Source organism: Taeniopygia guttata, chromosome 1, assembly GCF_048771995.1.
Source record: "Taeniopygia guttata chromosome 1, bTaeGut7.mat, whole genome shotgun sequence".
NCBI lineage: Eukaryota > Metazoa > Chordata > Aves > Passeriformes > Estrildidae > Taeniopygia > Taeniopygia guttata.
In genome coordinates, this window is record NC_133024.1 from 86,550,371 (window position 1) to 86,574,570 (window position 24,200).

The 24,200-nt window shown below is 38.5% G+C and overlaps 1 protein-coding gene across 1 annotated transcript in view; it reads left to right on the forward strand.

The window, feature by feature from the left end:
• Positions 1–103: 103 nt before the first annotated feature.
• Positions 104–24,200, forward strand: part of SLC9A4 (solute carrier family 9 member A4) — a 34,567-nt gene continuing 10,470 nt past the window's right edge. The window contains exons 1-9 of the mRNA XM_030278860.4: positions 104–1,324; positions 1,471–1,998; positions 4,144–4,607; positions 9,734–9,993; positions 13,064–13,281; positions 15,255–15,457; positions 16,593–16,679; positions 17,939–18,009; positions 20,291–20,452. Coding sequence (XP_030134720.4) covers positions 1,719–1,998; positions 4,144–4,607; positions 9,734–9,993; positions 13,064–13,281; positions 15,255–15,457; positions 16,593–16,679; positions 17,939–18,009; positions 20,291–20,452 — 1,745 coding nt within the window. The 5' untranslated portion in view covers positions 104–1,324; positions 1,471–1,718. The remainder of the gene's footprint in view (positions 1,325–1,470; positions 1,999–4,143; positions 4,608–9,733; positions 9,994–13,063; positions 13,282–15,254; positions 15,458–16,592; positions 16,680–17,938; positions 18,010–20,290; positions 20,453–24,200) is intronic.

Genomic DNA, 24,200 nt, shown 5'->3' on the forward strand with positions numbered 1-24,200 from the left:
AGGTTTTTTAAGGATAAACTGTCTAATTAAGAAAGGGTACTTAAATTATTTTTAATTTTAACTAAATAACGAACTACTTGTGGCTCATAATGCAAACTTTTTAATTTGATTGCACAATACCACCCAGACCCATGAAGAAGAAGGTGAAGAAGAAGGATTAGTTTCTGCTCTAAAATTTTATTTTGTTTTATATACATTATTCTAAAACTTTAAACTCTAAGTTTTCTATTATGTGATATTACACACTTCTAGTCAAATTGCACACTTATCATTTTAGTTCTATCATTTAATTTTGGAAGCTTTCTCTACGGCATCAGGTTAAATGTACTGTTCTTTTGGAGGTCAATGTCTCAGCACAGAAAGTCCAAATTTCTCAGTGACTAGAGTTCAAACACTGCACTACTGAGAATTTTGACACTGCAGTTGTACCTGTATTGGCAATTTGGTTGAGATAATTTTGAGATAATCAAAATTTGCATTTTGATGCAAATTTCCCACTTGTCACCACATGTCACCTTTTGCTTTGCATTATAGACCATTACAGTTGCACACACTGGATCCCTTCCTCAAAAAGTCAAGTGGAAGATATGCTCCACCCATGAAGGGACATACAGTCTGTGGGGCCAGTTGGTTTGAAGGAATCCCCTCCCAAGCACATGCAGAGTGGTTTCAGGGTCCTCAGAACTAGCTGTTCTGGGGTATCACAACTGTTCTCATCACCTGCCCTATCTGCACTGTCTTCTAACGCAGTCAAATCATTGAATAATTTGAATAATTTGTCAGTAAATTAAATACACTCAGTTCTAAGATAAGTAATACAGGTTTTAGATGCTTCTAATCAACAGCACTATGTTTGCACACCCTGTTATCCTGACACATGACACTAAACATGGTCGTTTACTGGTATGAGTAAAACAAATGCCAAATACAAGACAACTCAAGATCCAGTTTCAGGCAGGCGGTGTGACTCAGCCCTTCCTCTTTATGTTGCTATTACCTGCTAAATTACATACACGTGTTTAAGAGAGGGAGCCCCTTATCAAGCGAGGCTGTCGTTTTCACGGTCCCCCACCAGATGTCTCTCCCGCCAGCCCTGCCCGGTCCCTTTATTTACACACTGAGTAGTTTTGTTATCAGGTGTGACAGGACCAGGGAGTCGTGCCAAGTGTGGTGTCTGGGGTGCCACTTGCGCTGGGGAGGCAGATGGGGAGCGAGGGCAAGAGAGGAAGGCACGAAGCAGCCTCTCCTCTCTCCTGCCTGCCCAGGCTGCCTCCACCTCTCCACGACGATGCAATTCCCTTGTGCTGCGCTTGCTGCCTGAACGGTGAGCATTGAAAATTTGTGTGGTTTGGTGTTTTGTGTTTTCTTTTTTTTTTTTTTTTTTTTTTTTTTTTTTTTTTAATGACAGTGTCAAAATCGGAGAAGCTGTATAAATTACATAGATGGAAAAGTCCTTTTATTCCTCAACAGGGTAATGCTGTGGCTAAGGTTTTTCTGGGTCAGTGGAACCTGCACAACGGGTATCTTCATACAAACTCCAGGTCTGTCTGCAGCACAAGGAGGGGAGCAGGCACATAAGGACTATAAAATGACCTCTAACAGGCAAGTGAAAGAGCCCTGAGGAGGAAGAAGTGGCTGTGGACAATGTAAATCAGCAGAAGTGAAGAAGTGACTGTACACACCTTCATGCACCCACGATATGCTAGCTCTGTAATAAAATGGTCACAGTCCCAGACATGGGCTTTGCCACGCTTGCACATGCAAAGCTTTCCAACGTGCTGCTGCTGCTGTTGTGCCTGGTATCCTGTGCTGCTGCTGCTTATGGGGGTGAGCCCAGCCTGGGCAAGAGGTCCTTGCATCACTATGAACATGATTCCAGTAGCGCTGTTGACTCTTCTCAAGACATGAGGCTACATGTTTTCACACTGGACTATGACTATGTGCAAATTCCCTATGAAGTTACTCTTTGGATCCTCCTTGCCTCTTTTGCAAAAATAGGTAAGTAGAAAATGGGATCTTAGGTCCTCCAAACTTGGAAAGATGTTAAAAAACTATAATGTAACCAATGTATTCATTCATTCATTTTGTAGCTGGGATTGATTTTACTGTGTCTGTCCTCAAAAGAACAGGTGTGTTCATTACCACGGCAGTGCCAAAATTCCACCTTAGAATGATTCCATCTTGCTTAAGTTAACATATGACCTCTAACCTTCAGGTCTCCTGGGCTGTGAGTAGCAAATAGCAACAGAGCTCTCTAACACAGTGCTGTCCGCTCATTTTTCTAGTCCTTATAGATCACACAGCTGTAGAAATCAGTTACACCAGGCTGAGACTTTCAAGTGTATTGAATTTTGGGGAGAAAGTGTAAAGCATTCTTCCTTTGTATGAATAAAAGAAAACATTTCCCTCTGAGTCTTTGTTTTACATATTTGCTGCTAAAAGTTGGTGTGAAAAGTAATACCGGGGAGAGAGAATGAGAGTCTCTGAGGGTGTGGCTCATCAGGGATGTAGTCTTAAGTATCTTTTGAATACAGAGCAATGCATCTGGTTTCTATTAGAGCTCCATGTGAGTCTCTGAAAGGGGAAAGGCAACTCAGGGGGCAGTATTTGCCGTAGGAACCGTAATTAATATAGCAAAAAAGGCTCATTATGTCTTAAACATTTTCATGGCTGGACTGAAATTATTTTGACCATTTAGAATTAATGTAGCAATATCAAATGAAGAAGATGGTAATAATTCAACGAGTTTCAAACATAAAATATCCCTTTTCTTTTGATATTTTTGTGGTATTTTCAAACTTCTCCTTAGAATGAGCTGCAGGTGAGACTGATGTTTTTCTGGAGGTGACCGGAAGATAAACAATTTTCCTGTCCTAGCTGGATTTACCCAGCTGACAAAAATCATTACCACCATCCATGATTTGCCAGTTTCATTGTAGCTGATGCCCTTAATCCGATTCCTACAAATGTCTTCATGGGTAACATAACAGTTAAAGTTTTCACAAATAAAACTTGTTGTGACATCCGCAGAGTGTGTTGATATTAAACATATTGACCAAATTCCTTATTTATCATCCATAAAAGCACAAGAATTGACATATGGCACATCTACATAATATTCTTGTTTTGAACATTAAATAGATACTTTAGAAGAACTGTGTGATGCCTCCCAGGCGGATATGTTACTTTTACCATTTTCAAATAACATTATTTTTGATGAGCTGTTAATTTTAAATATATTTGGAAGAAAAAGTTAGTCTGAATAATCTGGTTACCCAGGGAAGAAGTTTTCCAAGCTGTTAAAGTTTACAGTGTTTTGTTCAAGTATTATCTTCTTTCTGGACTTCAGTATTTAAGGCTGGGAAACAGTTCCAAGATCTTGAAAGGCAAAACAATCCCCTTATCTGTAAAACTGGAAGAAGAGTTGAAAATTATTTTTTTAGTTAAAAAGAAAATGAGAAGAGTTATGATATAAACATACCTCTTGGTAAAAAAATGTAGTGTCCTAAAAGAATTATTGAAACTGTCATAAAAATATTATGTTCCTTTGCTTTTGAAGACTGATAATTCAAGGGTCATAGAAATAGTGTCATGGCAGAACCTTCTAGAGTTGCAAGATGAAGACTGATCTAGCTTCAAGCATGGAGTCACAGACATTAGATTTAAAGATTTCTTAGTCTTCCTCAGTCTCATTCTTGTAAATTTTAAAACATCGTGACATTTTCAGTGCAGGCACATCTCATTTGCGGTAGGATGACACAGTTCCTTGTATAGTGACTAGACAAGCCAGTAGCGGATGGGCAGTAAGGATTCTTGGAGAATATTTTCTTTTCAAATTGTAGAGGATCATTTCAAAGAGGTTTCTCCCTTCCCAGAACTGGAGCTTAAACTCAGATATGCTTGCTTGGAAATCAGGAGCTGGGCAACAGGAAGAGAAGAAATTCATGGTCGAACTCTTGCCCTGCTTTATTGATACAAGTGTGGGAATGTTTAGTTTTGAAAGGAACAGTACTGACTGTTTTTACCTTCATAATCCTTAGAGCAAAAGCTGGCTGTCTGAAGAGAGTGTCCAAACACAGGCAAGACAATTGTCTGACATCAGGTTAATTTAAACTTGAATAATCTCCTAATGTTTTATTCAAGGTTTCCATATCTTCCATCGATTACCAAGACTTATGCCTGAAAGCTGCATCCTGATCGCCATTGGAGCACTCGTAGGAGCAATCATCTTTGCTTCCCATCACAAATCTCCACCAGTGATGAACAGTAGTATTTACTTCTTGTACCTCCTTCCACCCATTATTCTGGAGGAGGGTTATTTCATGCCAACTCGACCATTTCTTGAAAACTTTGGATCCATTCTGTGGTGGTCTGTTCTGGGATCTTTGTTAAACTCATTTGGGATCGGCCTCTCCCTCTATGGAGTCTGCCAAATCGAAGCCTTCGGCCTGACTGACCTGAACCTGCTGCAGAACTTGCTCTTTGGCAGCATGATTTCAGCAGTGGACCCTGTGGCAGCTCTGGTGGTTTTTGAAGAAGCCTCTGTTAATGAGCAGCTTTACATGATGATCTTTGGAGAGTCATTGCTAAATGATGGCATAACTGTGGTGAGTTTCTTTCTGCTCCTTGTCTTCTCCTTTTTGGACTCTTTTGGCTTGTAGGGTTCCTGGGCACAGGACAAGAACAGCTCAAAGATTCATCTAATATGTTATTTATTTTATGAAGACTCCACTCAATAACACACAAGGGATTTTAACGTATGCAAAAAATGCATCTTGTATTACCCCTTTCCAAAGCATGTCGAGCTGCTGGAAGAGGAAAACATACACGTACATGTGATATGTGCTCTTGCATTAGCTAAAGTGGATGCATAAGCTACAGCTGATGTTTCTGGTCAGGTCAGTGTAGGACCTTGGAATGTTCTTGACATTGTGCAAGCAAATAAATAGAAAATTGTACTGCTTAAAGACTGAGGGCAGCAAGGGTAGAAATAATGGAGACCCTACTTTGTCTTATACCTGAATGAGTCTTCTGGGGAAAAAAAAAAAGGCAAACCATATGTGGATAACCTCTGGAGGCCACACTTTGTCCTCCGGCCCCTTCCAGAAATTTCACCAGAGACCTTAGACAGGAATTCCAAATGCCACTAAGAACTTTGCATTACTCTGTTTCTAGCAGTAAAAATATTGACATTTGACAAATGTTTACCATTTTTGGCTGTCTTGCCATAAATATCCAGAAGTAATGTTTCCTGAATAAGAGAGCTTTGTTTGGTTGGTTGTGTTTTTGTTGTTGCTCTTGTTTGTTGTTGTTGACTTTTTGTTTTTAATAGGAGAAGAGTGTTTTTACAAAGCTCCTTTTGCTAATATTTTCCCCCTTATCTCATTAGTTCTGCTAAAATTGGAGCAACCTGAAATTCTAGCTGTTAGCAGAAGTGACAAGAGCATTTAAAACACATGTTTTTCAAGGAAGAAATTTTGAACAGGAAGTGTATTGCTCAGAAACCAACAGGATTGCTCATGTGGTACAAGTTAACAGCAGGTTAAGGAGTTTCACTAGATAAGATCTTTACAGAATTTAAATCACAGGAATCTAAAACACACAAAAACTATTCAGATACTGCTATGCATGAAGTACAGCCCAACTCGGACTTGTAAAATCAGTACAGAGTTCACTGCTGAAAGGCTTCATGGGAGAAGTGCAGTTTATGAGCACTGAGGAATGAAAAAGAAACAAAATAACTTTTTGCAGGGACAGCCTGTGGATGATAAATCCTTCCTCTTAGTGATCAGAGACATAGGGCTGATGTAGAACTAAGGGACATGTGTTTTTTAATTTACTTCCAAACTACTTGGGTGCTACAGTTGTAACAGAAAAATCCCCAATGCATCTATATCTTACACTTGTCTTTTTGGTTTCTTCAAATACTGACCTGAAAAAATGTAGCACCTCTTTTTCACACTGGAAGAGCTTGTTTCATGTTTTGGCTCATTACCCATTGCCTTTGCCTTTCTCCCAGCTGTTTATCATGTGAGTCCAACTCCTGATGCTATTTACCTGAGCTTTCAATCAGGATCCTGTTACAGTGCAAATGTGCAGTGACAGAAAGCCTGTTAAAACAGTGGATTTAGGCACTCCTCAGCAGCACTGGGTGTGGTAGTAAAGGAGATGAAGATGGGGTATGTTGGGTGCACCACTGAGAGCTTCCACTGCCCCACACGCTCTCATCTTTGGGGCTCATCTCAGAGCAGCTGCACTGCCATCACTTTGGTAGCTCCTGCATCTCTGCATCAGCCACCATTCATCCTCTTTTGAAAGCATTTGAGCTTTCAAAATCTCTACTTGGCTTCATGCTCAAGAAGACTGAAATATTTGTCACTTGAATGGAGTCCAGTAGGTGACTGTCTCCTCCCTGATATCCCACTTACTTTTTTCCAAGACTTTAAAACTCATTATCTCGGGTATCTTCTCTTACCTTTTCCTTCTTTTTCTCTCTTAACAGTTTCATTTGAATTAACTCTGTTTAAAAAAGATAATATCACCAAGATATATTAAGCATACATTTTTTTTATTGTTTAAATACAAATATCTCCTGGTACTCTCCAGCCTGCTTATCAGCTTGAACATTTTTTTCACCAGCAGGAAAAACTGGTATGATTTTTGTTGAACTTGTGTATTACATGTGGGGCAACAACAGCTCTGTCTCCTATATTTTAGTTCAATATACTGGTATATTAAAAATATTACATAATAACAGACTGTAGAATTAGAATTATAATATAGAAGTTATGACTTTGCCTTAAGGGGGTGGGAGAAAAGTAGATTTACTTGTTTTGCCTATTGTTACCTTTTCTTTTTTTCCTCAGTAGGGCCATGTCTATGAATGGAAAAAAGAAGGTTCTAAGTCCTGTTAATTACTTCTTTCCCAGTTATTTCTGAGTGGGCTGTTAGCATCAGAATAGTTCAGACAGCAACAGAGCTAGACCAAGGATGCATCACACATTAGTGGAATTTCAAAGCCCTGTTCAAATCCAGTGCAGATTTTATTCAATACTAAACTCAGGTGGAATACACTGATTTTTAGGTGAAGTGTTTCACCCATCTAAAGCTCTGCTCCCACATATACACAGACAATTTTGTTTCTAAATAGGAGCTGAGCCACCGGTATGAATCAGGAAATGGAATATTCCCTGACTGCTTCATCTCTGAGACTTGGTTTTAGAAATACTGAGAACACCTGTATGTCATGCTGTACTCAAAATGAGTGGCACTGGCTGTAGTCTCTAATGGAGCTCTCTCTTCTTTGTAAACAGAACAGTTAAATCTAATACATGTTGAAGACCTAAGTACAATTACTTTTTTTTTTTATTTGAGGAGATTTGAAATTGACTCTTTGATGTTGAGAAAGACCTTGGCCACTAGTTTGGATGCTAGATAGGAGGATAGAGATATTCTCTGCTCCTGCTGTAAATGTTCCACTGTATTTAGAGTAAAACCAACTACAGGAGTCAGAATTAGCAGGGTGGCAAAAAAAAATTATCAAGACAGCCTGTGTTGGTGATTAAGGCAGTCGCTTGAAAATCTCTTCTTCCAATGCTTCTAGTGTGGACTCTGTGTGCAGTAATTGTACATAGACACCTGGAGCAGTCCTTGGGGAGTCCCCTGTGTCAACAGTGTCATGCTCTCTGTTCCTCTCTGTTGTTCTGAGAGCTGCACAGTGGTATAAAATCTTCTCTGAGCAACCCAAATCATTACATTCTCAGAGTTGCTACATGAGACCACTATGAATCCATCTCTTCTATTTGTGTGAACAAAAGCCTCCTAGTCTGGTTTAGGCTTTCCTAATATATAAAGAATTCTAGTAATGCATTTACTGGCATTAACACTGCAATGTAACTTAGCTGAGCCTTATTGATATGACACAGTGCAGGATGTGGTACAGAACAGTTTACTCCCACAAAGCATGTTACAAAAAAAAAAAAAAAAAATAGAAATTATGTCATATTTCCATAACTTTCATTTTTATGCCAAATCAGTTAAATCATATGGATACTTTAGGAACTAGAAAAGTGAAAAAAAAAACTTAAGTCATTTGCTGAGGATCTTTCTTCATAAGTCAGCATAGAATCATTTATAAAGAATCACAAGTCTCAGGAAGAGGTCAAAGTCTACAAGAAAGGGAAATAGAGAAAACAGGCTCTGAAATTAAAGCTATAGGGTAAGTAGGGTGAAGTTTGCTTACTGTGAAGACAAGACCTCTTTTCCTTATCTGCTACTGAAGAGACAAATTTCATACACTGGCATTAGGAAAAGGAAGTTCTGGGTATTTTCTTGAAAGAATTATTTTGTTTGGCTTTGTCTGTCTCCCAGAACTATTAGCAGTGAGCCTCCTGGAGAACAGACTGTATGACAGCTCAAGGTTATATGTCCCAGGCAGCAATTTAAGATTAGATAGTAGCTGAGCAGTAATCATTATCCTAATAAGCTTGACTCTTCTACCTGCAAATACCTGCTTTAGTCTTCCTAATAACCTTCTGAAAGTAACTAGATGAAGAAGAAAGACCAAAAAAAAAATCATAAAATTCAAATGACTTTGGTCTATTTATTGTTTTTTAACTAATGCTATTAGTTTTTGAACTAATGCTTTAGGGAACTAATGCTTTAGCAACAGCTTTGGAGAGCTGGTGTCTATTTGTTTCCCAAATTCTCTTCAAAACTGAAAGGTGACTTTCATGTGTTACACACTCACAGTAAACAGGTCTGACACGACTTAATATTAACTGATTGTCAGCAACAGCAACCTCTAAGGCCTTTTTATTACTACACCACTCTGGAAATTTTCTATTAGTTTCTAAAAGATGAATGAAAGTGGAATATGAGGAACATTTTTCATTAACATTTCTGCAGAATATAAAGTATTGATAATAGAAGTTTGGTAAAGTTTTCTGCTTTAAGATATTATCTTTACAGACCAAATTATATAATATATTATATAAAATTATAATTTGAATTAAATTGAATTTTTCTTCTAATCTGATATTTTCTTTTAGTTTTTGCAATTTCAAGCTTTCTAGTCAAAATGTGTATATGTGCAGGGTCTTTAGAACATTTAGATTATCACAGCATTTGTTTCATACTTTGAGGTTATTATCTGGGGAGGTGATTAAGTGGCATCACACTCCAAATATATGATGATGAAGAGACATTTTTTACCTAGCTATAGACATTATGAAACTGATGCTACCATCTTCCCTTCCCCTTCCCAGTGATGTTTCATGATTTTTATGTGTCAAGTGCCATTGAAAACATGTAACATTCCTATGTCCATCTGATGAAGTTTGTCAAGTCTATTGACTGATCCTATAGACAAATAAAGGGTATTTAAATCAAATATGTGACTCTTAGTCCCTGCCCTGCCCCAACCTGAGTCAGAAGGAGAAAATGGAGGGTAGAGCCTGGGGTTTTTAATTTACTCCAGTAATTTACTACTATTCCACAGCCATTTACCTTTTTTTTTTTTTTTTGCTCTTTTTCAGGACACTTAATGGACTCTTATTTCTGAAACTTGTTAAGAACCAGCTGAGATTTCAATTGTTACTTTGCTGATCTGTCTAAAGCAATTTCTGGCATACATAGACACTTAAACTCACACACATTGTTTCACCTATGAAATAAGTAAGCCTGCCAGGTTCAGAAAGATGCCTAACTGCTGTCTTCTTATTTTCTCATGTAGGTTTTATATAACATCTTCATTGCCTTCACCCAGATGCACAGGTATGAAGAAATTGAATCCATTGATGTCTTTGCTGGCTTTGCGCGCTTCTTTGTGGTAGGGCTGGGTGGATTCTTGTTTGGCATCGTGTTTGGATTTGTCTCGGCATTCATGACTCGTTTCACCCACAACGTCTCTTCAATCGAACCGCTGCTGGTCTTCATGTTCAGCTACCTCTCATACTTGTGTGCTGAAACCCTTTACATCTCTGGCATTTTGGCGTGAGTATTCCTTATGGCTTTTTGGATGATCTCTTTGAGGAACTGGTGTTGTTTTGTGGTGGTTTGCTCAAGGTTGGTACAACACAAGCATTCAGTCTCTGGCTTAGAGATGCAGTGCACAACTTCTTAGAGATCTGTAAAATGCAGTGGTAACTAGGACAAGCAAACCTACAGTCAATGTAGGCACGGCTATTGAGGGGCGTTGGTAAAGTACTGCAAGTTGTGGATAAAGTGGCCAGTGCTGCCACCATCTGTCTGCTATCTCTGATAAGATCAGCAGCAGGACAGAATGCTTTGATACTACATCAGTTTATCTGTATTTATTTCTAAGCAGCTTCACCATCAGATTCTAAGAGATACAGAAAACAATTGGTGTGGGAAATATAAGAAAGCACATCTGAATTCTTTGTGAATATCAGCCCTAACACAATTCACTGGAATTATATTACATTTGAACAGCATCACTGGGATTGGAACTGGGGAAAAACCAGAGGAAAGAGAACATCACCTACACATGCATACTTATAGTCATGTATATGAATAACATCACCTAGACATGCATACTTATAGTCATGTATATGAATATCGACAATCATTTTTTTGTGGTCAGGATAGCTTGATACTGCTGTAATGCAGGGGACATGCTCCTCAAAATGCCTGCTGCAGAGAGAAAGCTGTTAGGTTCCTGACTGGAGTAAATGCAGCAATGGTGAGAATTGTGGAAAGAAAAGAGGATGGCAGCAGGAAAGGAACTGGAAGAGAAAAGAAGGAATAGGGATGGAAGTGAGAGGCTTAAGGAGAAAGCTGCTGGCAAGTGACTTGAAGGATACCACCCAAAACAGCCCACCTGCTCGGTGCAGCATAAAGACATGGAGACCTCATGTTGCTATAATGCTCCAGCTGGTGCTGCTGCTGCCATAGGCTCAGTGCACAGCAGCAGCTTTGCACGGCCCCTACTGGCTCTGGGCTTTCACAAGGGGCCTTGGATGACTTTGTGTTGTAGAAAGTGCTTCCCTTTATAGAGGACGAACCAGTTTAAACTTAACAAATAGAAGCATATGGCTGCTGATTTCCAGACAGGTGCATTTACTCACCTCAACTTGTGAAGCTCTGATTTCACAGAATCACAGAATGGTTTGGGTTGGAAGGGACACTTAAAGGCAATCTAGTCCAATGCCCTGGTAATGAGCAGAGACATCTTCAGCTAGATCAGGCTGCTCAGATTCCTGTCCAAACTGGCCTTGAATGTTTTCACAGGTAGGATGTCTGCCACTGTTCTGGGCAACCTCTCTAGTGCTTCACCACTCTCATTATAAAATAGATTTTCCTTACATCTAGTCTAAATCTACTTTTAGTCTAAAACTATTATCCCCTGTCACTTTGCAATAGATGCTACTAAAAAGTTTGTCCCCATCTTTCTTAGTGACCTCTTTTAAATGTCAAAAGATTGAAATAAGGTGTTCCTGAAGCTTTCTCTTCTCCAGGCTGAAGAATCCTGAGTTAGTCAGCTTCAGAGCAGAATTGCCTTTATAAAAGTAACCTCTGCAGGATGGTCCTGGGAAGCAGTATTTGAATATTTAAACATATTAAATACTTAGTTAGACTGGATATAGATTATCTTCATCAATTAGACAAGGCAAATGAGTCTTGTACTATGTTTTGTGTACCAACACATATGCTCAGATTGAGGTGACTGGCAACTTCAGTTGAGCAGGATTAGATGTACAGTGAACAGTAAAACCATATGGACCCTTTCCTACCTGCACTGCCCAAAATACTGCTTCCTCCCCACTACTTGTACAGGACTACATAGCTCCTTATTTCTTTCACTTCCTATTTTCATTAGAGTTCTGAAGTTATTATTAATTTAAGAATGGTAATATAATTTGGATTTTTTATTCTTACTGCTTCATTAAGGAAATTATTGCTTGTTTTAGAGATGGGAACTTATTGTCACCTTTCTGAATTATTGAGGATTCATTCATTTTTCACTTGGATCATGAAAGTCTATTATGTATGTGTATCTGAAAGTCAACAGTATTAATCATTAATGCCTAATGGCCTTGTCTTGGAGTGTCCTTGGACATGCTAAATGACTCAGCTTCACCAGGATACCCTTGAGATTTCTTCAGTGGAAATTAAATGAACTGAAACTAGAGGAAGGTTATTTAATGAACAGTCATCATTCTCTGAATTCACAAGTTTGGAAAAATATCATTACAAGAGGTCCCCAGAGACTAAAATCATATAAGTAGAAAAGAGGTGATGGAATATGTTACTAGCATAGCACTCAATCTGTGTGTTACCTATGGAAAATGCAGAGGGGAAAAGGGAATCCCATTCAGTAAGGCTGATCAAAGACTGCTGTTCCAAGTGATTGTCACCAGTGTCTGTGCTGGGTGGCTGCTGATGTCTGACACAGGCACTAGGCTTCATTAACAGTGAAGAAGTGGAAAATGTTCCTTTGCTTCCTTAGGCACATTCCACACACCCTAGGTAACTACAGGGAGAAGGACACCTCCAAAGAATAATTGGATTTTCTCCTGCTGTGCCACAGTGGGCTGCTGTGGTTGGAGAGTCCTGAAGCTTGCCCTGGCACTGCTGATCTGGCAGCCTTGGGAGCTTTGGCCCTGGCATGGGGCTGCCATGCACTGCCACCACAAGGGAGATATCACCAAGAGGCAGGTTATGTCTCTCTAACTGATCGACCTGTAGGCTGGTACAAAACTGACCTGCCGATTGTTTGAGACAAATACTTGGTGCTTGGTGGCTCCATGTTAGGCATTCAGGATAAAATGGACTTTGAGCTGGAATGCGATACGCTCCCTTCCTTGTCAGAAAGGCTGACTACTTTGCTTCCTTTATCCTATAAGTAAAACAGATTTGTAAACCCGAATGAAGATCCTTTTCTATCTAATGAAATAGCTAATGTTACTGAAGAGCTAAAATGCTTGTTATGATGAAGGTCAGAATATGGTGGTGGACAGTACAGGGTAATGATGGCTGATGTTGTCCTTAACTGAAAAGAAGAACAGGTTGTGGCTGATCTCTGATGTTTCGCTTGATACAGGATGACAGCATGTGCAGTGACAATGAAAAAATACGTGGAGGAGAATGTTTCCCAGAATTCTTATACCACTATAAAATATTTCATGAAGATGCTAAGCAGCATCAGTGAGACCCTGATTTTTGTGTTCATGGGAGTGTCTACAGTGGGGAAAAACCATGAATGGAACTGGGCCTTCATTTGTTTCACTCTGCTCTTCTGCCTCATTTGGCGGACACTGAGTAAGTCAGCTTTTGCAGACAACCTTCTCCGTACCTATGAGAAAAACTCTTTGGCACAAAATTTTGTCAGAAAACTTTGTGGGGACTGGCACAACTGGTTTAACAACAAATTTATTAGTTTATATTAGTGACAAGCAAATTTCACAAATCAACACACAGAGGAAAAGTGGGGAAAAGCCCCACACAAATCTGAATGTGAGTCTCCAAGCATACACTTTGCATTTAGCTGAAAATTGAATTTTTTAAGCAAAATTAAAATATAATGATTACAATAGATAGATGTTTATATCTTAATTTACTATATGCCCCTTGGGTAAGTGGGCCTCATAATGATTTCACAACACATGGTCATTAACTTACTAATTAGATAATGTATATCATCACACTTCCGTGCTATAACACTACAGGTCCCGGGCTGGGAGTGCTGGAGGCATAGGAAAAGAGGGAAGGTGAAAATTAGCACTGATAGATAACTGAACAGGGACTTATACCACATGTGGGCTGACAGCACTATGCTACTACTCCTCACAAGTCAAATCTAAAGTTTCAAACTGCTAAAAATAGTGCCCATATGAAATTACTACATTTTTTGCACGTGGTATGTCCCATTCCTACAAAGGTATCCTACTCCCTGACCTGTGGGACAGATTCCTCTAGCATAAGCAGGACAGTTTATAGATAATGTCAGACAAGTTGTGAGACACAGTTTCTCATATCTTCCTAATGTCCAGAATGGGTTGAAAGTAATGCTGAAAAGGGAGAAGGAATAAGAAGGCTGGTGGTTGGTGTTCTGGAGGTGGTAGCAAAATGAAAGTAATTACATATTTTCTTGCTATATCTGGACCAAGTGTGGTCTCTAAATTTTTAAAGGCTTGCTTTCCATTTTTAAATATCTTTCTAATTAAGACAGAAACAATGCTGTCCTGATATAAAAGCTGTTTTCCAGCCACATGTCCATCCTTCTCTCCGACACCAAGGGGAGTGCTAGAGCTTTCTAGAGAAAGGACAAAACATTTTCTAATAAATTTGTGTTAAAATGATTGCATCATTCTCTCTGAAGCCTGAATAAAGTAAAGAGAAGTGGTCTTGAAGCTGATACCTCACATAGGCTGTTTCACTGAGTACCTGATGCCTAGCATAGATATAAGTAGCCAAAAAATGTCTTGCATAAAGTGATATCCAGCAACCTACATCAGAGGATGCTGTTACTTGCTTTACCTCTAATAATCCAGTGTGTATCAGTGACAGCTGTGTAAAATAACACCAGTTACCAGCATTTGTCAGCTTTTATGTCAATAATTTAATGGTTTCCTCATAAAACATAGGATTTATATTTCTTGTGGAGGATGAAGAAATAAATCAAACAAATTGTTAAAATTACATTATAAAGACAAGTTGCAGTCCTTACACAGCTGCAGATTATCTTATTAATTTTAAATTTTATTAAAAGTAAAATGAAGTTTAAAAAATAAACAAAGAATTAGAGATGCAATAAGCCTGAGGATTAAAATTTAAAATGCTATTATTCCTTGTCTTTCAGTGAACCTGTCCACAGGACTTGTTGGTAAAGCATTGTTCAAACACTTTAGGCAGATACTGTGCAGAAATCTGGAAACATTGCAAGGGAAGGTACAGGGAAAACTCTCATCCAGTTGTTTTTCTTTTCTCCAGAACACTTTGGAGGAAACTATGCAATATAAGTATAGGAAGTAAATATTTTCCCCTAATCTCACTTCTAAACTGCATTAATGAATTTAAATCCCGAAGATGTTAGGCGCCACAGTATTTTACAGGAGATATTTCACACAAGCCAAGTTTAGCAGTTGGTCAAAGTGAAGCTACAAGAAACCAAAACAGAAAAAAACAGAGGCTGTCAATGGTTCCCCAAGCCAAGACTTGTTTTGCTTTTAATATTTAATATTTTCTTTTTCTCCTTGATTAATAATAGCTGTGGTTTTTTATTCCCTTCCTAGGTGTGTTTGCTCTCTTCTACATCAGTAACAAGTTCCGAACATATCCCTTCACCTTCAAAGACCAACTCATTATTTCTTACAGCGGCCTCCGAGGAGCCAGCAGCTTTTCTCTTGCATTCTTGCTTCCAAAGAATCTTTTCCCCAGAAAAAACCTATTCATCACTGCAACTATTGTGGTTATATATTTTACTGTGTTCATCCAAGTACGTATATTTATTAATGGATAGCTTTCATGTAATAGAGGTGGCTGAAAGCTTCATAGTGAAAATTGCATTGAAGTCACTCCTAGGCTAGGACAAGTTATTGCACTTTAGGGCCAGATTTAGCTCTGTACTGTGTAATTAGCCTTTTTTAGAGCTTTTAGGGAATACAAAAATTCTGTATTGAAAACATGTATCTTTTAAAATATTCAGGGGAGAGGGCACTTGGTATCCAAAATTATTTATGCTCATTCCACATACATTTCCTGGTGCTTCCAATTCAAGAAGTATTTTAGCTTTACTTTTCAGTACTAATTCTTTCTTTATTTGTAATATATCTTAAACTGACCAGAAAACAGTATGTTTGTTCTGTGACAGATTTCAAATTTTATACTTTTATCTTCATCTGTCTTGGAGACCAAATACAAATATTTTGAAATCCTTTGTAAAAGAATCCTAAGAAAAATAAAGTGAATAAGTCACATTTGTAAGTATAGGTGTCTACTTTAGATATTTGAGTTATTCCACCTGGCTTACTGCTGTACCTGGAAGAACTGAAACTTCTAGTGTACTTGCATCCCATCTTTTGCATTTTACAATACCAAGGTCCCAGATCCTCTAGGGTGCCAATGGGGCACTATGCACTTGTGATAAATAAGGTGCTTAGATTCCACCAGAACATTGTTTTTCACAAAAAAACCCAATTGATTTCTATTTCTCCTTCTAAAATGGTTTTCTGTAGCAGTGCGGTAAAGAAATGGGAAAAACTGAAAACCATTTCTAAGTGAAAAACCCCTGGAAATTTTAATTCTGAAAATGTTGAAGTAAATGGTTTTAAGACTTCAAGATCTCACAAAGATAGTATTTTCTCTCAAATGAGTCCTCTTTTGAAGATGAATGCCAATGAGTCAGTTACTTTACATAATTAGAATATGCCAATAAATAGAATCTCACTTAAAAACCCCTCTTTAAAAAAGCTTTTGATTTTAAATTCTCTTCTGTAGCTCTCCATACTAATAATGGTTAATTTCTGTGCTAAGACACAGCTTTCCTAACTGATTAAAATTATCCCCTTTTGCTTTCTTTATATTTTTGCCTAAAATTTAATTAACAATTCAACTTATTATTCCAAATGCAGGGAATTACAATTGGACCGTTGGTCAGATATCTGGATGTTAAAAAGACGAACAAAAAGGAATCGATCAATGAAGAAATTCATGTGCGAGTAAGTTTTTTATATCAGTAACCAGTATTCCAAAAAGAAAAGAACAGGTATTCCAAAAGAGCTGGAATGAGGGAGGCACTTGGAAACCTGGCATTCAGTGCATTTGGATGCTCAATGCTTTTAAGAATGTATGGAGGTAACCTAGGCATATTTTTTTAAGATCTTGCATTTCATTTATATTCATATTTACTATTATATTATACTATCATTCACAAGTGTCATGGTGTAGTAGGTCCCTTACTTATTGGTACTTTGACCATGGGAGGACAGAAAGAGAAAGGTAATGTTAACCAAAGCACTCACCATCCTTCCTAGGTGGATTAGTCAGAAACATTTGTTGCTATCTTTTGACCAGTTCTAGACAGTGAAGCCTTAAAAGCCTTTAATCCAGATTTATTGATCTGAGTTGAGCGATTGAACTGCAAACTTAATTTCAAATTATTCTGAGTAGTGATCTTTTACCCTCTCAAACATTCACTTCAGTTCCTAATTTACTATTATATAAAATAACATGAAGTTCTTCAATCTGATTTAACATTACAAAAAAGCTATGTGCATTCTTTCATTTCAAAATAGGGAATACATTTGAAATTAACAGAAACACTGTGTCTAAAAATGAAACACACACAGAGATGTAAGCTGTAGAGACATTAGCAAAGTTAGAACATCTGAACTGATTTTGAATTTAAAGTGAATTTAATTCTTATTCTAGAATTAATTCTTAACTCTATCTGAACCTTTACACTGAACCATGAAGAGAACTTGCATTTTAAAGTACCTCTTATGACAATATGTCTGTAAGAACTGGTCTTTTTCTGTCTCTGTAGTGCTGGCAATGCACAAAAAAGGACCAAAAGTAAAAGTTAGCAGTGACCAGTCTCATGTCATTTTGCAAAATCCTCAGAGAATTTAACTGTCAAGGTGAAGGTGCTGGTGTGGCCCTGTGCCTCTCCCAGGAAGGCCACACATGAGGAGGGGAAACTTGGAAGGGAAACAAGAACCAAGAATTTATATTTTGGGTCAGTAGACAAAAAGGGGACTGAACATTTTTTTGCCTCCATCAAAACATTGCCACTGCAGCCAAGCTGCCGCAGCGGCATCTTTTCCTTGATTTTTAGAGAAATGTAGGTGCTTTCAGAATTAACTTACATGCTCCAATAAAAAAATAAATCTCAAAATCACGTCAATAAGTGCATATTTGTGGTAACATTCTTTTTTCATAATGACCACTTAAAATGTTTCCATGCTTTTTTCTGCAGTTGATGGATCACTTGAAGGCTGGTATTGAAGACATATGTGGACATTGGAGTCATTATCAGCTGAGAGATAAGTAAGTATCTCACGATAAGTAAGTATTATTGCAGTCTAATATAACAAAATAACCTGTCATTTTAAATATAGTAGGTAAATAGAATAGGAAATCAAAATGCTGGGGTCATGTGCCATATCTCTTTTTAGAAACTGAATTCCTGAGTAACCATTAACTCTTGAGAGTGTAATGCTCATACATTGTCTTCTAAATTGGATGGGCTCAGGCAGAAAATAAGCCTTCAGAAAGAAAAACATAGCATGGGAACTCATGCTGCAGGTATCAGCCTGTGCATAGCCTTGGTATAAATTTGAGATCACATGAAATACTTCTTTAACTCTGGATTTAGAACATAAGCTATACATGGTGTCAGTGCTTCACTGACTTTTGCTGTGAGCCTCCACAGCAAAAAGGAGCCCTTGCTGGTAGTAGAGAATCAGCAATAATTACTCAGCTGTCCTTACAGGTCTTTGCATTCAGTAATGGCTCTTATCTAAAATAAGAGTGCTGAAGAGAGTGTTTCCACTTAAACAGCCAGTAGCATAAGCAGATACTCTCAAGCTAGTCTTTACTCAGAAATGCAGGGCCCACATTGTCCCTTCCATAAGCAGGGTGAGGTGCTTCTGTGAAGCTTTGCAGCTCTTCAAGCTCTGCCCAGAAGAGATAGATCTGCTGTTCCCTTTACCTTTTCCCTAAGGGAGTTCTGTGGACATGTTGGCTACCACCACAGCATGTGAAGGGAAGTAGGGAAAAGACTGATTTTTCTTTCCCCTAAACATCTTATTATGGTGTTGTGGGATAAAGGTTATCCCTAGTTATGCCTAGGCTTCTGTGTTGGAATCCTGTCTGACCTTTCAGTACTGGAGTACAGTAATCCAGCTAAGGGTGTCTGCTGGGACATGTGGCAAGTCCTTTCATGACTGGGTTTCTCCCTATGGAAAGCAGAAATTCAGAGTGGGAAGAGGATGACTAGTTTGCATCGAATTCTTGTCCCAGTGGGGAATAATGATATAATGTACTAGGGCATACGCAGACTCTAGAATGTCTTCCTGGCTCTGAGTACAGAGATAGCTTTAGGATAGCCATCTCCTGGGACCACACCACTGCCTGTGCAGTCAATAAACTGAACAAATCTCTGTTGGAGCAGTAAATCCATTGAAATAGCGGCATTTATACATATCTGTGAGTAAATGCTATCCCTTTGTCCGATATCTACCTGATATCTCTGAAAAGAGAATTTTCCCTGAACTAGCCATAAATGTAGTGTTTTAGTTCATGGACAGATTCAAAAAAACCCACTGTGTCTGACATTTAATATAAGAAGATTGTATTAAAAAGTATTCCCTAAACTTTCATATGCAACTTTAAACTTGTGTATCAGAATTAATTACCTAAACAATGACAATCCAGGAGGCTTTTTGTTACACAGAAAAGCATAAAGAGCTCTAATCCCCGTGCAAATATTTGTGTACCTTCCTCTGCTATTAATGAATAAAAAATGGCCTTTGCTAAGGAAAAAAATGATACAAATCCTGTAGTGCTTTTCCCAGCATCGTGGAGCACCTTACCTTGCTGTGGTAAACTGTTTCTTTGAAAGAAAGAACTGTTGCTCTGCTGAAGATCTGCTGTTGTTCTGCTAAATGTCTGCCTGAAAGCATGTACCTGTTCCAAGGCACCCACACACATTCACATTCAAATTATGCCACACATTAGCAATATTTTACAATCTGCAGCATGCAAGCACATAGTATTTTGGGGTCCTTTCAATTTCTCTGTTATTCAGAATACAAAGAAATGTATTTTCTCTGCTCTAATTGTCAGGATTCAAAATTATCAGCAATGTAATGGGCCCTAACTACTGTAACTGCTGGGCCACTTAGAGCCTCATTGGTGGCTGACTGAATAGGCCAGGATTACAGTAAGAGCAGCTGCTGCTGTTATGTCCTTCTATAATGCAACATTTGTACAAAAGCATGGAGACTGGCCGTATTCTTTTCTGACAAATGTGGCAGTGTAATATGCAAACATACACACAGCCCTCTTTTTTGCTCTGATTGCAGCTTGTTTCTTTCTTTTGTCTAGCGGGCTCTGCAATCTCTGTGGACCAGTAGACTATGCCAAATATCCCCCTAAAGGTCTCAGCTCACCAGGCCTTCAGGAGTCCACAGGTGCCACTAATTTGTATTCAGTTTCCCCCACTGAATTGTAGATATATGCATTTGAATGAAGATCAGCTTGTACTACAGAAACGTTTGTAATAAATATATTTTTCTACACTTTGATTTTGGTATCTCTTTTGCAGATTTAAGAAGTTTGACAATAAGTATTTGAAGAAAATTTTAATTCGGGAACACCAGCCCAAATCCAGCCTTGTGTCATTGTACAAAAAAATGGAGATAAAATTGGCCATCGAAATGGCTGAGAGTGGCATGAAAATTTCAAAACCATCCACTACTTCTCTACAGTGAGTACCAGCCTCCTGACCCTTTGCAGTGTAGGGACAAGAGCACAGGGACAAAAATGAGGAAGTCTGCAAGGTATTCCATGACTTAATTGAAATGTAAGAAAAAAGAAGACAGTTATGAAAAGAGAAGGTGCAATTTGGTGTTAATCATATTTGTGCTTTGCTCAGAGAATGAAAATTAAAATCATGGACATTCCTGTTTCTTTTCCATGATAGGTAGTCCTGAAGAGGAATCATGAGTTGGGTACAGAAGCCACTCTGGTTGCTTTAAATCACAGTACTGGCTCAAGACAGATCTACTTTTCACTTACCTGGCCAGTGGGTTTTGTTAATCCCTGCCAGGTGCTGAGAGACCTGCAAGATGGCTTAGCATACAGGTCCTGACTCCATTGTCCCAACCATGAATTTTTGCTGAGAACAGATATTTTTTGTAGCATTTGCAATTTTTGTTGCTGCAGTTTGCAATCCCTCAAACCACCTTGGCATGTTTTGGTATTTCCAAAACAAACAAATTTGTCCAATTAAACATTGAAAGCGGCCTGTCAAGAATGACTTGAGGATACTTGTGGTCGAAATGCTGGATATGAACTGTCAATGTGCACTTGCAGCCCAGAAAGACAATCATATCCTGCATCAAAAGTAGCATGGCCAGCAGGTTGGGGGAGGGGATTCTCCTCTGCTGCTCTGCCTTGTGAGACCTTGCAGCGCTGTGTCCTGCTCTCAGTACAGGGAAGACACGGACTTGTTAGATCCGGTCCAGAGGACTGCCACAATGATGATCTGGCTGAAGTGCCTCTTCTAGGAGACAGAGAAGGATCTGGGGACACTTGCTTGCAAATTTCCAGTACTTAAAGAGGGCTTACAAGAAAGATGGGGACAGAATTTTTAGTAGGCTTGTAGCAGTAGGACTAGGAGAAGGTAGGTTCAGACTAGGTGCAAGAACTTTTTTATGATGAGGGTGATGAAACTCTGGAACAGGTTGCTCTGGGAGATGGCAGATCCCTCATCCCAGGAAACATTCAAGGTCAGGTGTGATGGAGCTCTGAGCACCCTGACAGAGTTGAGGATGTCCTTTGCTCATTGTGGGGGGTTTGGAGCCAGATGCAAGGCGTTCTATGGTTCTACCAAACAGTAATGCAACTTGACATGAGACAGACCAGGAGACAAAACTGGTAGGATCTCCAGAGGTAACTGAGGGAACACCCTCTAGGAGAAAAGTTGCACAAATCTTCCATCTTGCATACTATGATTGATATGCATGCATTTATCCTTGCTTTGTAACACACTGTCCAGAGCACAGGTAATGCTGCAGGCACTTGCCTCCATAATTTCTTTCCAGGATTCTTGCTGACCACTGTTGCTCTGTTGCTATTGCCTGCTCTTTCCTGTTACATCCTTAAAGCTCTCTCCATTTTGCAGCAGCTTCTGGTAGGGTCCGGCATATTACCTTTTTTGAATGATGATCTCTACCAATAACAGAAAATCCAAATAGCAACTGGATATTAAATTAAAACGCTTGAAACTCTGGCTTAATCATGTCAAGATCAGTCTGCTTTCTTGTACTGATGTCAGCATGCAGTGTAAGACCTAGCCCTTTTCTCTCTAAATTATTCTTTGTTGAATGGATGATATTAAAAAAGACTGCATGTATGTCAGGCTCCTTTCTGTCTGCTGTAATCCCTTAACCATTCTGAGCCAAGAGAAAATGTGCAAGGTTGATGGACAGTCCATGGCAATCAAACCACATCCCTCTTCTTTTCCTGAGGGAATGAGAAAGTAAGACAGATCACTCTAGCATAGTTCAGAAATTTTCACCTGAGCTGAGAATTTAGATTGAAAAATATTCTTTAATAAACAGCTGATATGATGGACTAATTTTTGCCATCTCTACCCTGGCTATAATTGAATTTTGCTGTGCATCATCCTCTGAGGAGAAAGCCTTTTTAAAAATGAAGTGTCAACTTCAGAAAAACAGCCTGTGGCTCAAAACCATAATGATCTTGCAGGCTGTGAGTGTTCTAGGAAAATACACGTTTTCCCACTTCTGTTCATTGATAAGTGTCTGCTGCTGAGCACTGCAGGAGACGGTATTGAGCTAGTTGGTGGATCTTTGGTCTGAGCCGATACAGCAGTTCTTGCTGCCTTCCCCCACAGCAATTAAATGAACTTGTATAAAAGGTTTCTAAATGTATTTATAAATTTCCTGATTGCTGTCATGGATTCAGCATGTACCTAAAGTCTCTGTCTTCAATGAAGATATAAAACTCTGGCCATGAACAAGAGGAGATTTGAAATAAAATTCCAATGTATGGTATAGAAATCATTATTAGCACTGCCAGAGTAGTGAGAAAACTCTCAGTCACACTTCTGATCAGTTTTTGCAGCCTTTATGCACACAAGGAGACTTACTTTAAAAGAATCAAAGCAGATCTCCAATGCTGTAAATTAAAGAATTACATTCATGCTGGTGTGATTCCTGCAGGTGGAGTGGGTATCCAATTTACAGGATTTTCAGTGTGGAGTGAGAAAATTTGCCTATGGTTTGTGCAACAAAGAATCCACACTGGAACAAAAGCAGAGCATTTGGTTATGATATTTTGGAGAATATAAGCCTCATACATAAGGATAGAAATGCCAAAAGTGGAGTCTAGGAGATATTATCAAAACTGAGGGTTTATGGCTCATTTTTGTTGGCAATATGACCATTACAGACAGAGATGGTTCGGTACTGAGTTTACTTAATGCTGGCTTCATATTGCTGCAATATTGACTTTGGTAAATCTTAGAATATCAATATAGTACAGATCAGAACCAACTGTTGTGTTATCATCTGTGGAGATACAGTTATGATAAAGTTGTGCACGATAATGTTTTCATTCACAGGATGAGTGAAGAAAAATAAAGAGTTTACAGAGTTCAACATTTTAGATATAATATAAAAAATAATATTACACAGATTGTGCAAGTATCAATGTATTGAGTACCCATGTATCAAATATCAAGTATCTCCATATCTAAGGAAGAAATAATGTCATGACAGTCATTACAGAGAGACAGCTTTCATGGCATATTATAATTTTTTTCTTCACAAATATATATCTTGTGCTGTTCTTTGTTGTAACATGTTGGATGATTCAATAAGAACAAAAGAAATTGTTTCAATAAGGATTACTTTATGGGTTTAGTAACATACTGAACATGTTTGGGTTTTTTTTGAAAGCCCTTTCTTAATGTATTGCAAAATGTAAAACCAATCTGTTCCTTATTACCATATACATGCATTGTTATCAGTTGGGTAGGTTAATTTCCAATCCCATTAAAAGAATGATGGTTTTTTATTTGTGCTGCAGAACAATATAGGTTATCTTCATACTATTTTTCTCTTGCTACCCCAGCTCAACTGAGACTCAAGCAGTTTTATTTATTCTATTTAATTCACTTTAAGAGCAAAATAATAAGATTTGAAATTACTTAAAACTGGATAATTCTGTGCTGTCATGTGGAGAAAGTCAGGTGTGCAGCTGGAAAAGTAGAGATAATCTGATAATCTCCCCAGTGGAGAGAAGTTTTTCCCTGTTTAGATGCTTTCCCCTATTTATTCCCATCTGTAAGGTATAAAGACCCTGTGGACACATTCAGTGAAGCACAAAGCAGGGAGGCAGTTGTTCCCTGTGATGTCAAAGCCACCTGCAGCAACTATTCCTGTTCCATTTGCATTACACAAATGACCCAATCCTGTATTTTAGAG